The sequence below is a fragment of the Rousettus aegyptiacus genome, unplaced genomic scaffold (assembly GCF_014176215.1).
Source record: "Rousettus aegyptiacus isolate mRouAeg1 unplaced genomic scaffold, mRouAeg1.p scaffold_m13_p_10, whole genome shotgun sequence".
NCBI classification, from domain to species: Eukaryota; Metazoa; Chordata; class Mammalia; order Chiroptera; family Pteropodidae; genus Rousettus; species Rousettus aegyptiacus.
In genome coordinates, this window is record NW_023416285.1 from 71,472,692 (window position 1) to 71,488,469 (window position 15,778).

At 34.1% G+C, this 15,778-nt stretch overlaps 1 protein-coding gene across 10 annotated transcripts in view; it reads left to right on the forward strand.

Moving 5' to 3' along the window:
- Nucleotides 1-15,778, forward strand: part of ATP8A1 (ATPase phospholipid transporting 8A1) — a 208,611-nt gene extending 192,833 nt beyond the window's left edge. For all 10 annotated transcript variants that reach the window (XM_016160733.2, XM_036227971.1, XM_016160729.2 and 7 more), the window contains 4 exons: nucleotides 2,947-3,035; nucleotides 3,745-3,837; nucleotides 9,769-9,860; nucleotides 11,004-15,778. In XM_016160733.2, the coding sequence (XP_016016219.1) occupies nucleotides 2,947-3,035; nucleotides 3,745-3,837; nucleotides 9,769-9,860; nucleotides 11,004-11,101 (372 nt within the window). In that variant the 3' untranslated portion in view covers nucleotides 11,102-15,778. The remainder of the gene's footprint in view (nucleotides 1-2,946; nucleotides 3,036-3,744; nucleotides 3,838-9,768; nucleotides 9,861-11,003) is intronic.

A 15,778-nucleotide genomic window follows, 5' to 3' on the forward strand; every position in this document is an offset into this window, starting at 1 on the left:
CCAGGTCTGGGAGCTGGGAGGGGCAGAGCCAAGACCGCCTTCCGGGCTGTTTATCACAGTCCACGGATACAGTCTTGGGGTCCCCCAAAGGGCCTTCTTGTGGAGACAGCGTCCCTACTCTATCCAAGAATATGAGTCATCATGCAGCTCTCTGACATTTATAGTGTAAAAGGAGGGGTAGAATTAAGAACCATAGCTAAAGGTTTGTAGGCAGAGAGCACATTGAAATTCTCTCTCCTACAAGATGGAACTTGGGGCCCCCAAAGGTGAAAAAGTAAGTGTTCCCCTCTGGTGTGGGATCGTAGGTTCTAAGGGATCATCACCTCATGGTGGGTCGGAAGGTAAGCCCCTCTTTTCCGGTCAAGCCCCTTGACTTGGTTAAATGCGTGTGAGCTCATATTTTCTCAAACGTTCTTTCTCTGTGACTTCACATGGAAATTTCAGAACAATTCCTCATTCCTCTGCCACATCTTGCATTTTCAGGCAGCGTTGGTTCATTTTTGAAGCTGCGTAGTCCAATGTTGTGCCAGTGTCGCTCTGCGGAGACAAGTGGTTGTTTGTTCGCTGCGCAGGGCCTGTGCCCTCCAGGATACCGGCTTTGCAGCTCCCTCGGCTGATCCCTTTCTCCAGTCCCCGCCCGAGCCACTTTTGTGGCAGATTCCATTTGGTCTCACAGGGCCTCGAGGAGGGGCGGTTGGGGCTGCTTGGCAAAGCCCACCAATCTCCCACATTAGGAGCAATTTGCAAAGTGCCGTTGGAGGAAGCTTGAGCCCAGCCCCCCAACAGGCTGCTCCTGTTCCCCGCCATTGTCTTCAGGGATCGGGAGCCTTTCTCCAGCTGACCTGCCCTCGAGTAGAGAGATGTGAAAAGTTAGAGACAAAAATGGTTTCTACAGAGAGAGTGAGGGGCTTTCTTACACAGAAAAGAAGGAAATACCTCTGTGGGATTTTATTTTCCCCCACCCCCTTCATCCAAAAAATACAAAGAGACTCTGTCTTTAATGCGAATGTCGGCTTTAAATCTTTTAGGTTTGGATTAACTCTGCAAAAGAAAAAAAAAATCTGACAGGCTTTCAGATATGACGCAGAAAAACTTTTTTCCCCTCAATTCATGTTGTCCATTTGTAAAGCCAAAGGCGAGTAGACTGAATAGTGGGCGCCAGTTGTCCCCCCACCCCCAACTCAGTTAACATCACAATGGTCAGAATTAGCAGCCTCAAGTCTCCACCACCACTTTTCCTTTTCCACCAGCGGACATTTAATACAAGGTGGCAAAGACAAGAATAAATCTTTCTTCTCTTGCTGCCTAAAGTAGGTTAAAATTAAGCCAAGTAAACAAGGTATTTTCAGTTGCATGACTTAGAATCTTGAATCTTAACTGCCCCCCGCCCAAGCAAAAAGAAATGTGGATTTTTACAGCTGTTACTAAAAAGCTTCCTTCACTCTAAACAAAACCCACTGACTTGATAGACATTTCCTATTACATAGTTATTGTTGGTTTTCACTATTGAGGATGTCAGCAAACATGTCGGAGATCATGTTTTGCTTATAAAATAAAGTGACTTTTATGTGAATATTTTTCATGATGTTGGTGTCTGTGCGTGCTATGTCATGGAATCCACGTGGCCGCATTTATATTCTGAAATTTTTTGTAATAGCATGTTTTTATTTTAACTGTGTTCAGAGCTATTTGATTCTATAAAGGGGAAAAACTGATCATTCTTGACCCAACAGTCTGTATGAGTAAGCCTGTTTTCATGTTGAAAAAAATTAAACAGTTTCTGGTCTCAACAGGGAGTCAAAATGAATAGATAATTTGAAATATAACTTAAAATTAGTAATCTTTCTATTCTTTAAGCATTATTTGATTAGGACTGCTTGTGTGTAATTGTGAAAAAGCCTGTAAGAATTAAATGGTAGGTCATTTTTAATTCCTGAACTATACCTGGTTTAAAAAAAATTCTATGTGATTTTTTCATGGAGTGTAAATGTGCATGCATTAGTTGGCTACTTTTTAATGGGGTTATATAACCATACATTTACTGAAAATTTACTCTTGATAAACAAATAGACGAAGTGAAACAAAATATTTTGATTTTTATGTAATTAATTACATGACAGGAATTTTTATTGTAATTACAAATAACTAATAGAATTTATTAATTTCTTAATTATAGAATTATTTTCTTTGCAACCCAAAAGACTCTGATATAGCAGTTTGGGGTTTGATACAAAAAGAATGATTAAAATTATTTTTGCTACACTTTTATTTGGGCTTTACATATTAGATATTTGGTTTGACTTTAGCAATAATAAGATGCAACAATACAAGTTATGCCAGTCTTTGAGCAAAATTAAGATTATTCCAGGTAATAGCAATTGAAAATAAAATTATTTCATAGATATCTTAATTTGATTATGCTATATTCATGATTTGTTGGGATCTTTTTTTAAATGTTATATTTTATAAAAGTAAAGTTAATTTTTATTTGGTAGAAATGTAAATTTAGTTTCTAACTAGAATTTATTTTACATGTTATAAGAGAATTTAATCCAGAATATATTTGAATTTGCTCAAAAAGATTGATTTGATATTCTAAGTTATAAATGAAGGTCAAAGATATTTTAAATTTAAAAGAAGGTGAAAGCTTGTTACTCCATGTATTGACCATAATAATATAAATCTCACATAAAAATATGAAAATATTTGACAAATATAAAACTTTGCTATGTTAGCCACTTGAAAGGGAAAAAATAGATGTAGTAAATACATATTTTAACACATTTGGCTTTTAATTTCAAATAGTTCACAAGTTTAAATTTAGAGTTAGTATATATCCTCTTGCAAAATGAGAGTCTCAAAATTATTTTACTTAATATAAAAACTAAACATGAATGATGTATTTCTTGGTTTTTAAAGTAACATTGTTTCTCATGGTTTACTCAGGCAGCCATGTTGTTTAGTTCTGGAGTCTTTTGGACTGGCCTGTTATTTATCCCTGTGGCATCTTTGCTTCTTGATGTGGCATACAAGGTGTAAGTATAATACTCGATTATGTATCTTAATCCTCATATTTCTCTACTTGTAACATCGACTCAAGAATGTAAAATCTGCAGAATAGGAATTAGTGATATTAATTCTACATAAGTAAATGAAGAAAGGAATGATTGAAGAGCTAGAAAACTAAAATTAGTTTAAAAGACCAAATGAGAAGTAAAACAGGTGGTTTTAGTTAATACTAGAGAGTACATTTTTTAGAAATCAGCTTTAAAAACCTATTCAAAGTAGAAGAAAAAAATTCTATTATCTCAAAATGCACATATATATTTTCTTTATTAGTAAATAATAGTTATGAAATGAAGTTTTTTGCTTGCCTGATTCTAAACATATATAAAATACAGACTGGAAGAAACTAAAACTTTTGTAATTTTTCTCAAGGATTATAAGTTTTAAAATGTTATCTCTTCCCACAAAAAGTGATATCATTAAAGTTAATTATATGATGCTTATTTAATAACTGAGAGTTTTAATATTATAAACCTAAACCATTTATTTTAAGTCTGTTATTTCTATAAATATATTAATGCTCAAAATTACTGTAATTTTTTATATTCTATTGAAAAACTATTGCTTGTGTTCTGGTTACTGTTGTACTTAACAGCATGATAATAAGCCAGTTTTGTGAAGTCTTAAGTCTCCACACAAATATCTCCATGCAAATCTTTTTTTTTTTTTTTTTTTTAGTATCAAAAGGACTGCTTTTAAAACATTAGTAGATGAAGTTCAAGAGCTGGAGGCAAAATCTCAAGACCCAGGAGCAGTCGTTCTTGGAAAAAGGTAAAATACACTGAATACATTCTTTTCCAAGTGAACTTTAAATTTTTCTTTTACCAGTGGTTGGAAATAAGTGGTAAAAGTCATGTTTATCAGTTAGCAAAGAGCTAGCAGTGTCATTGACAGATTTTGGAATCAGAGAGATGTGAATTCAAATCAAATCTGTCATTCACTAAGCTGTGTGTGACCTTAGCTAAGTTGCTTAATGCTACTGAGCCTCAATTTCTTCATCTATAAAATGAGGGTGATAGTGTACACCTCGTGGCTAGTTGTAAGAATTGAATAAAATACTGTCAATAAAGCAGATAGTTTGATGTCTGGTGCTTAATGAGAATTAAATAAATGGTAGTTACAAATATCATGCTATTAAACTGAAAGAGAAATAAAAGACTTTTAGCTTGAAACAGTATCCATAATAAAATAGCATGTTATGAAAATCAGAGCTTGACGTAGGGCAAAGCACTCTACAATTGTGCACGTGGTTCATTCAGTATGCTATTAGGAACTTCCCTGGGCATATATCATATAGGAAGTAAGTTGTCTCCCATGTCCTTTCCTCACCACTGCCACCCCAAAAAAGCAAGGTTAGAAAGCTAATAAAATTTACTAAATTCACAAAGCATTATAAAAAAATTAAAATTATTTGAAAGCAGTCTATAATAAAAACACAATTATGAATATAATACCAGGTATTTATTTTTCTCTCCCTCATCACACTAAAATGAGCTAAAGTTTTGTCTAAACCATGGGAGACGTTTTGCCCTGGTATATGTTACCTTTGTCATGATTCACTGTTGTTAATCTCTTTGACACGATGGAATGTCAGATGGGGAATTCAAGACAAGACCCTGGCTTGCAGTCCTCATTTGCTTTTATGAGGCCTCAGGATTATGTCATACATTATTCTGTGCCTCTCAGAATAGTAGCGCTGGCATTTGTTGAGCACTTACTGAATGCCAAGTGCTGCAGTTATCACTTCCTGTGTACTATCTCCTTGAATCCCAATAACAACCCTATACAAATCCATCATCTGCATGTTTTTCCAGATAAGGAAACTGGGTCTTAGACTCTGAGCCTAAGTCAGAAGTGAAGGACCTGGGCCTTGAGTCCATGTCAGTTAATTCTCAAGCCCCTCCTCCTAACCATTCTGCCTCCTTGTGCTGCCTTTCCTTTTCAAGAATGAGATAAAGCAGCAAAAACAGCCAATCACTGACTGTCAAGTCCTTGACCTCTCTAAATCAGTGTCCCCGAATATATTGATAGGAATAATAATAGCTACTTTCTAGGTTATAGGTATTCTCCCCCTCCCTCCACCTTCCCCTTCATCTCTGTCCCTTTATCTAAAAAGCTACACCCATTCCATTGCCTGGCATAAGTAGTCCCTCGGTAAATGTCTCCTCTCACTCTCGCTATAAAAAGGATGTGGTTAGAGTTCCAGTTCATGAAATTGTGAATAAAACCATTTATTAACAATTACTAGAGAAAAGCCACTGATAATACTGTTACTACCCTCAGGTATAAATTTATTATATTTGTATGTTCATAAAACTTACATTAAGCTCTTCCACATGATATTTAGTTTTCGTGGTTTATAGTGTATCATTGACTTTGACAATTCATAAATTACGCTGAGGGTTCAATATGATAACCTCTAGGTCCTAAAGAGTCAATGAGTCTATGATGTCAGCCTTTCCATTAAATAAAATAAGTTAGAGAGCCTGAGAGGAAAAAAGGGAATTCTACCATAAATGGCCACCACCTTCTCTATAGAAAATGCATCTGATATACTTCTGCTGCTACGCAGCTTATTTGCCTAACATAGCTATTCAGCTTTTCTCCATGACTATGGAATAGTTAGCTATTAGCTGAATGCCACAGACGGAAACCCCTGGAACAACACATAGCTCATGTTGCTGTTGCTGCCTATCAGTGCTCAGAAGGATGGTGATGGTCAGCCTGACCACAGTGTCTTCCTACTAGATGATAGCTAGAGGAAGGGGAAGAAAAAGGACCTGTGAAAGGAGAAAAGCAGCAGCTAGTTGGAAAAATCTTTACACTAAACTAATTGCATTCTAAGGCAATCAAGGAATTATCAGACTGATTTTACTGTCAGGATTATTTTAGGAATCTTGGAGAATGAGATCAATGTCAAATTTCAGAAAGTTAGCTAATTTACATTTTCAGAGAGGGAAAAATTGTGATTTCTATGATTTTAGCAATATCAGACTTCCTTTAGTTCCAAAACATTGTGTCATTTTATGTCTCCTAGTCTTTGCACAGGCCGTTCCCTTGTCTGGAAGCTGATACCCTCTTAACAGACTGGGCAGTCCAATTCCTGGCTTTTGAAACCCAGTTCAAATGCGATTACCTCAAGTGTTCACAAAATTAATTCCTATCCTGCTAACTCAATAATTTGTTTATTCTACTGTTTTTACACTTATTGTGTTATAATATATCTGTTTGTTTCCCCTGCTAGATTGAGCTCCTTGAAGGAAAAGCCTCTGTCTTAGTCTTAACTGCAACCTAAAACCTAACATACCACCAAGAGCATAGTAGCACCGGATAAATATGTGTTGAGTGGACAAATGAATGGTCAAGAGAATTAACTGGGGAGTGAGTGAGTGAGTGAGTAAGCGAGTGAGTGAAAGGGTAGGTGAAAGGATAGTGGAGTAGTGGGTGGTAAATAGATGGTAGACCTGTGGGTAGTTAACTAAAAATAGTATACGTAAAAACATAGAATTATATAGGTTACACTTCTCAAACTAGTAATGTCTGAAGTAATGGTGGTTTATTTTTTTGTCAAAGAATGATTCAGTTCTTAAGGAAGATCTTGAGAGTTGATCATTCCTAAATTTTTTTTAGCTTCTCTAAGCAATGCTGTGAAGTCAAGCCACACATAAAATGAAACTGTCAGAGAAACTATAACTTGTAATACTGTTAGTATTTACAATACTTTATTTCTCATCTTTACACATTTTCAAAAATTAACACATCTTAGTTAAAATAGTCTTTTTTAGAAGAAATAGGATGCCACTTACCATCTTATCCAGCAAATTAGGTATAGTCCACTTATACATTGAAAATTGGGAGGGAAAGGTGTATTTCATCATCTAAGTATACTGCTTTTGAGCCATGGCTTATAGTAGAAATTGATTGAAGCCTAAGATATTTGGAGAATAAATCCAAAGCGTGTTCCTGATCACTGTGTAGCCATGGCTTATTATTTTTGGTTAAGAAAATAACATATGAGCTGTGAGACCCTATTCTTTGCCGTAACTTTTATGTGGATATGCTCCAACACCACAGAGAGGAAGCATCTACAATTCAAAACTCCAAAAAACTTCAAAAATCAATTTTTTCTATAGGTTTATGGCAAATATTTGCTGAAAAAACCTCAACCATTTTTTCTATAAACATAAGGAATTAATAGTGTTTGTTTTGTCTATAATGTAAATATTTGTATTTTATAGCAGAAATGTTCATTTTGGGGGGCCTCTCAGATCCCTCTTGGGGGTTTTATATCTATAAGTAGTATGTAAAATCTTGTTTTCTTAAACAAAACAAAAAAATTTTTAATGTAAATTCAGAAACCCAAAGGATTAAAATAAGGGATTGTGGACACTGGCTTCATTGGAGACAGGCAGCGAGTGGTATCCAGTTTTGGATATCTTTGGTGTTCATGTGAAGCGGTACATCTTATAGACAGGCAAATATAATAATGAGACTCATAATTTTTTATATCTAACTGTAACATTAACCAGCATATCATCAGCAGCCATTACTAAACAGTTCTAGCCCATGATCTTCAGGTCAGTTCTCATTAATTTGCCCATCACCTTTGTTTGACCCATGGCCTTAGCTTTAAAGAAGAGAGTAGGGAAGTATGGATATCAGATAATTTGGTAATGTGGACGGTGAAGGTGGTCTCTCACGGCATTTCTCTGTATATTAATGAAAAGCAATTTTAACATTGCCCCAGAACTAATAGAAAAGAAACTATATTTACCAGTTTTCATCCCGGATTTTATATTTAAATTTCTTGGTGGAGGTTTAGGATAGGACACAGCAAATGTTTTCCCTCAGCCTATTGTCATCACTGTGCTCCTTTCCCAAGAAAGACTTTTTTACTGCTTTTTTTCCGAACATTAGATATTAATGGAATAGCTGAATGAAAACATAGCCTTATATGAACCATTACAAAACAAAATTACATTATTTTATACATTTAAGTTGCTATAACATAAAAGATAAATTTCTCATGTCTACCTTAACACTTTAATGTGATATTAAAGTATTATGCATTTAGGAAAGCCAGCCTAAAACCTGGAAGATGTATTTTGGGAAGAAGCAGTTATATAATGATACATTGCCATCCTCTAGTCATCTGTGGTCATTTCTATTTTATACACCAGAGACTTGCCAGCACCCCATCCTGCAAGGCCCTGCTAACAAAGTCAGACTACCTGCTGCTAACACTGCCAGCTTTTGTAAAGCAGTTACATATTTTAGTATCTATCAGGGTCCTAGGTCTACAATGTTAGATCATTTTAAGAGTAGAGTAAGAAAAGTGACTAAAAATGGCCCCTTCTCCTTCCCCATATCTGTTTATTTCACTAGCAAAAACAAGTTTTACAAATATTTGTAAAACCACTGGAGTTTTAGATTGATTAGTTTTGTTGCCTTAATGTAGCTAACTAATTCCTAATGACAAAAAGTATGTCTAATAAGTACCAGTTAACATTCCAAGGCTTTAAAAAATATGTGTGGAAGATTACTACAAATGTCAACATTTCTAAATATTTTACTTTAGCAAAAGCCTAAATGTTTGTATAATTACAAGTTCATTTTGCAGAAGATCCTCTTTTTTTTCTTTTCTTTTCTTTTTTTTTTTTTGCATACGATAAAATTGTTCCATTTCAGGGTCTCAAAATAGTTGGCAAAATACTGAACATAACTTAAAGCAATTCAACTAAAGTTTTTACGGTGAGGAAAATACGAGATGGAAAGTTTTTAACTGAGTCAGTTCCAGTGATTAAAACAAAATTGTATAAACATTTGTTGCAATGCATATAGATTACTTATTAGCTCTTCATGCTTATTATGTTCTTTGATATCGAAGTTTATAAATCAGTCTTTGGAGAAATAACATGATTGGAAGGATTGATGAACTTCAGAATTATCACTCAAATTCATATATTCGACAAAGATTTGAGTTCCTACTGTGCGAGACATGGTTCTATATGCAGTGAGAAAAAATAGATGCATTATATCTTGCAGTGTCCTTTTAGAAGTTTCATAATTAATTACATGGATTTATTTCTGTGGAAAAGGTAATTCTAAACATTTATTGAAAAATATTTTTTCTTGTCATTCTACCTAGTATAATTAGTTTCTGAAAATAGTGTATTTTAAAATGAAATAAAGGAACATTTCATATTGAAGTGGTAATGGAAATTTTCTGATTAAGTAAGAAATGTCTTCTTTGTGTAATTTTTAGGATTTATTTACATAACTAAAAAACATTGGACACCAAAATATGTATGAAGTAGGAAAAGCTATAGTAATTAATTTTTTAATTCTAAAAATGCCATGCTTAGAATATATATAGTAAGTCAACCAGGATTATAAAAGCTAATAAACTACTGGAAGATTTTTTTATTAATTGAATTGTGCAGGTTCTGTATCTCCATTTTGCTTAAATTTAACTAGAGCAAAGGGAAATCTTTTTACTGGATTATTGGGGACAAAATGGTCTTCTATCTAAACTTTTGAAATCTCATTAGCTGAGAAAATGAGGGTGAAAAAGAAATCACTAGACTACAGATTTCTCAAGCAATCTTTTGTTTAAGTCTGACTCTCTCTGGTGGCCCTGTGGGCACACTGGGGTCTCTGCGAGTTGATAATTTATTTCACACGTTTGCACCTGCTCTGCAGCCTCACAGAGAGGGCACAACTGCTCAAGAACGTCTTTAAGAAGAATCATGTAAATTTGTACCGGTCTGAATCGTTGCAACAAAACTTGCTACGTAAGTATCCGAGTTATTTTTAAAAAAATTCTGCCGTTACTTCACAGAATTCATGAGAGCAGTATTTTGACTTTAGGGATATTTAACTTTTAAATTAGCACTTAAAATAAGTTTTAATATTTTGCAGTATGTTATGTAATAACAAATGTTTAGAGAAACTTTTGACCACAGTGGTCTCACTTTTAGCAGAAGAGATAGAGCATTTTAAAATCTTGCTGCTTTCACTTAAAGAAAAATAATATTTCCACATGCCTCCTGCTTCCTGAAATCTTAAAAAGAACTAGTAAAATAAATCTTAACTCTTAAAAGCTCCCTCTATAATATTATCTTTTCTCTTTGAATAACTTTGCAAGAGCTTTTTCAGCTTTCATACAGCACAATGAAACATATATTTTCCCCTTCAAAAATATTTATGAACATTTAGAGTTGTAGGAAATTACTGATTATCATGCATGCCCTCTTAACATTTCAAGGATCCAAAAAAGAATATGATATATAAAGCTCTGTAGTAAATATGTTCGTGTTAGTAATATATTTTTTGTTTCATGTTGTTTCCACATAAAATTTATTTTCATTTGTATATACTCATGTTTAATGCTTTTGCTCTTTATACTTCAAGAAGCCTTTTCTAAAGATGTAATCCCTTTGGGGGCCATTTCTTACCCCCACGTCCTCTCCAGCCATGTTGGGGCTTTACTGAGTTTATTCGTCGATGCCCAAAGCCAAGCAGAATGTTGTTGGAGGGAAGAAGACCACTTGTCCACCATTTACAATTACATGCACTTATCTCCTTCCTTTTGTTCCTTCCCTCTCATTCTCGTCATCTAGAGGGAGATCTAGTAGTCAAGAAGCAAAAATTGGATGAATCAGACTGGAGATGCTGAATGGAGAATTGAGGGGGTTGACAGTGTCTGTTCATTCATCTAGGGAGCAGAACTATAGAATCTAAGCCAGTATCCCACTCTTAATTTTGCAGTTGAGTCTGTATCTTTTCTGAACATTGAAAATTAGTGTTTTCATGCTTTTGAAGATGGGACAGCTGCATTCGTTCTCCAAGTTATAAAATGAGCACTCAGAACTCAGAATAACAGAGATTTCCAGTGACTTAAAGATGATCATTTCTATTTTATCTTTGACTTACAGATGGGTATGCTTTCTCTCAAGATGAAAATGGAATCGTCTCACAGTCGGAAGTGATTAGAGCGTATGATACCACAAAACAGAGACCTGATGAATGGTGATGGGGAGGGGCTGCCAGGCAGGTTCTGCCTTGTCTCTAAGGAGAGCTGCCAGGTCTTCACCAGAATCTGCTGACCAATTCCAGCATGGTCCAAGGAGGGGAAAGGTGGATCTGAGCTCATCTCATTGATTGACATTCAGATTCATGTATATTATAGACATAAGCACTGTGCAACTCTACTGTAACACCATCTCTTTCAGATTTTTTTAAGTATTTGCTAAGTCTTTGTAAACAGAAATTGAAAATGACCTTGTATCTTGCCAGAGTGCTTTCTTAAACTGAGAAGAATAGGTCAGTATTCTTAAGCTGTGACTCTGGGGCTGTACCTATCAATTTCTTGGATATACCACCAGGCAATCAACCATTAAAAAACTCTAAAATGGTAGTAGGTTAAAGGGACTCGATATCGAGATTTAGATTTCAGAATATGCTGGAAAAAGAAAAAAAAAAACAGCATTCTTAAGGAAATAGCTCACCCTACTGAGCAAAATTTCTAAAGACAATAAATGTTTGTGTCAAAAATTGTCCTGATAAATGTTTGCCAAAGAAGTTTAATAAATGTATTTCTCATTTAGTAGTCATTTGCCCAGAAATTTAAAAGAACATTTACCGCCAGTTCTGCTGTAAGATCTGCATGCTTGGCTTTTCAAATGTAAGAGTGATTTGCACAAATGAGTATTTCAAGGCATTTGCTACTAAAATCTGTAATGTTGCACCTTTGGCCTTACAGATGCTTCTTTCTTGTTTGTCTTGTTTATTTGTTAAAGTTAGAGGGTGCAGGTGATAATGTGACTCTGTCATTACAGTACTGATTTTTAAAACTATATTTATGTCTCAGTCATTTCTAATGAAGTTTCATCATCATTTGTTTTTTTCAAAAAATCTGGCTTCTGCTGTAGATTGATTAATGTCATTTTGTCTTAAAATTTTCTCTCACGATAAACATGCTTACGTATTCGTGTAGAATTTCTAATGCTTCTGTCAAGATGTTTGAAATATCATGTCAGATAAATGCATGAACTCTTGGACTGTGCTTTGGTTCTCCCTGTTAATTCCTGCTAGAGATGTCTGCTCTCTTATGTAGCACCCCCCCCCCCCGTGTTAGCTGACAGCCCTATAGTTAAGACTGAGAATTACTTCACAGTTAACTTGTCAAACAGCTCCCAAAATTAGTCACATGCTGCTAATTGAGACAAATAAGCAGTACATTTTCCCCATTTTAAAAACACCTATTTTACTCAAAAAAAGTTTTATAACTTTACAGTCAAAGAACACTTTTCAACGTGAGTAGGTTTCGTTAACATGCTTTAAAATGTATGGTCAGTTTAATTAATTTTAGCATTTTCAAGACATCTGGAAATGCCTTTTTTCCCACCAACAGTAAATGGCGAAGGGGCTGTTTAAAAACCACAACCAGTTTTCTACACTATTTTTAAAAGAATGCTTTCACCTAGAAAAAAATTAAAAGGAATTCTAGTTTTCAGATACATTTCAGAGACCGAAGCAATCTTTTTGCCTTTTATTCAAAAGCCTGTTTGCCTTTAAGTGGACTTACCAGCAAAATAGGTAGAACTTCCTCTTTAAAAAAAAAAAGGTCAACTAAAACTAAGAGAAGTGATTTTGTTAATCACTCCTCAAGTTTAATAATTTCACATTCTCTTCACCCTTTTTCTCAATCCAGATTTAAAATTAGGCTATATATCATTTCCTTCTGTGTATTTTAGCTATTTGCTTACAAGCATTCCTCCCACATTTTCTACAAATAAGAGAGGGTCTAACACGTACATAATTCTAACCTAAAGGGGCAAGGAGTTGACATACTTCACTTCCCAAACCTTTCCCACTTGGAGTTCAGATTAAGAGAATCATGAATCAAAACATCTAGCAAGACCACATGTCTAGAATTGTCTTAAAAATTCTGAAGTCACAGATTTTAACTGTCTACAGAATAGATACTCGGAGTGACTTTGCTGGGCCCCCCAGCAGTGATCGTTGAGGTCAAACCACTAAAATCAAAAAATAAGAATGATATACATCCCTCCAGAGAAAACCTATTAACAGTTACAGAAAACAGCTGCTATGTTTTGCTCTCACCTTACCAGTGGCGTTCTCCAAAATTTTAATATCAAAATATGATGAATATAATAAAACTGAATTTTCTGACTTAAGAAAACTAAGTCTTAATTTTATCTTGACACATGGATTATTTCTGTGGGGCTCTCCAACAGGAATATAATACTCATGGTTAATAATACATAGGATCATGGCCTGAAATATGACTGCTTTTCTGTCGCATGACCCTATATTTGAACTATAAATATTAAGTCAATTTCTTTGCTTTTGGGGTGAGAATGGGGTGTTAGCAGCAGGGAGTGACCTCCTTGGCAAAACTTAAAATACAACATTGTAATTGCAGTGGCTTTATAGTGTTAAATCAGAGAAAACCTTCTGATTTTTTAACTTTCCTTAGGAGGAAAAATGTTAACACAGTTTTACCAAGATTAGAATAAACAGTCGAAATGACTTTTAACGTGTATTTTCTGAAATAAAGGACATATGCTCTTCAATTAAAAAGTCCCTTGTAGGGACTCTGGCAAATGCTAGCATCATTGCTTTACAGTGTTTACAGTTCAGAAAATACAGCAGAAAATCCTTATTCATTTCTCATGGAAAAGCTGGGAGTTGCTTCTTTAATGATAAATAGTACATGGTGATATTGAGCATGAACTTTCTAAATGTTATATATATATATATATATATATCTATATATATATATACACACACACACACACACACACATATATATATAAATATATTGGTGTCTCACACCCAGAAAGATGCTATATGGTAGAAATTATTAGCAGGAAAATAATGTTTCTCAGGAATGTAGTAAATTTAAAATGATCTATGTGCTGCCCACCCTCCCACACCCCACTCTGTGTCTGATGTGAGCCTGCTTCAGCAGTGTTATAAAGTTTGTGAAAAACTTTTTCTAATCAAGTTAGATGAATATGTATTCAGCTCAATAATATTAGCCATGAACATGAATTGTATGGTCATTAAATGGAATCAGTGATTCCTCTTAATTTCCAGGGGAAAAAATGAATTCAAGAAATCAACATCTATTCTAATCATTACATTTTATATTTTAATTTTGCAATTCAGCATTCTAAATATCCAGTATGACAGCCAGTAATTTGTTATGTATTGTGTGTACTGTACATTACTTATAATCTAACATCCAAAACATTCTTTTAGAAAATGAATGCTAGTCTGAAAATAATAAATTGTATATATTTGTACAATTAATAACAATGTCCATTACAAAGCTAAATAATAACAATTATACCAATGTCTATTAAATTAGAACAATGTCTATTACAAAGCTAAATAATCAGTAGTGTTTATTTTTGTGCAGTTGCCCTTTGATAGTTCCTGATTTAAAAATTTGTATCAGATAAATCTATGATCTCATAATCATCTACAAAATTTATTGAGAAAATGCCCACCCCATTCACATCATATGGTCCAGACCTATGACTTCTTTGTCAATTACTTAATATAACACCATGCAATTCAGTACCTAATTAATGCTTTTTCAATAATGAACATTTCTATAATGCCTCTTAAAGAGACCATACTCTGATTTTTGTCACATTAAAATAACTGAAGTCACTTAGAAACAGGTATACTTTGCTGCATTTTAATTAACCTTCAACAGCTATTAAAATGGAATGTAAGTTAAATTTTGAAGGAAAGGAAATAAATGTTTTCCGTTTTCCATCTTGATTTATTTTCTGTATGAGAGCAGCTGTGTTTTTGATAGGTTTATGGTTTGCATGAATTAATATTTAAAGTGGTCTAGGCCAGTGTGTGGCTATTGCTGTAAATCTTGATGTTTATTTCTGCCTTATAAAATTCTATCATGTTTCACTTGGAATTTAATATTTGGTGGACAAATTAATTGGTCCTCTGCACAACTTTTTTTAATAAGTCAATTATTTTACAAACAAATTTGAAGAAATTTAATTGAAACTTTTGTGTAGCTTGCCTCTGAGAACTTTTCTTAATAAAGCTCACAAAACTTCTCAGCAAATAAATCTCCCTTAAGTAGGGAAAAAGCTAGATTTCATACTTACTTACTTTGAATTAACAGCAACTTTCCACAGGGAAATCTGCTCTTGCAAAGATGTGAGCAGAATATTAAAAATATAATACAAATTTTTATGTTTCATGGTTCTAGAAGCCATAAATGTAGTAAGTGCTGTTTGTTGTTTCTTTTACTACTTCAAGCTTCATTTTTCACATTTTCAAGTTTATTATCTTAAAAAAAATTTCAGCCTTGGAAGGCAGCTGCTATGGAAAATTGCAGTTTGGATTAAAGATAAAATAGTATATTCAGCTCCATCAAAAAACATTCCTGCTGAAACTGCTGTAGAAATTGTGAAGCTGCATGAGTGGAGGGTGTTGAATCTGTGATTATAGTAGTTTTCTCAGGTTTGTTTATCTCAATGTTCAATGCACTGTGTTTTATAAATAGTTATTAAAGTTGAGTAATATTCAATTCTATGCAGTGTTCTCTGTCATTGGCCCTTTGTGAATGTGCATGTTTTAAACTGCAAATTTTAAACATTTGTCCTCTAATTGTTATTAAAAATAAAATAAACTTTACCATTAC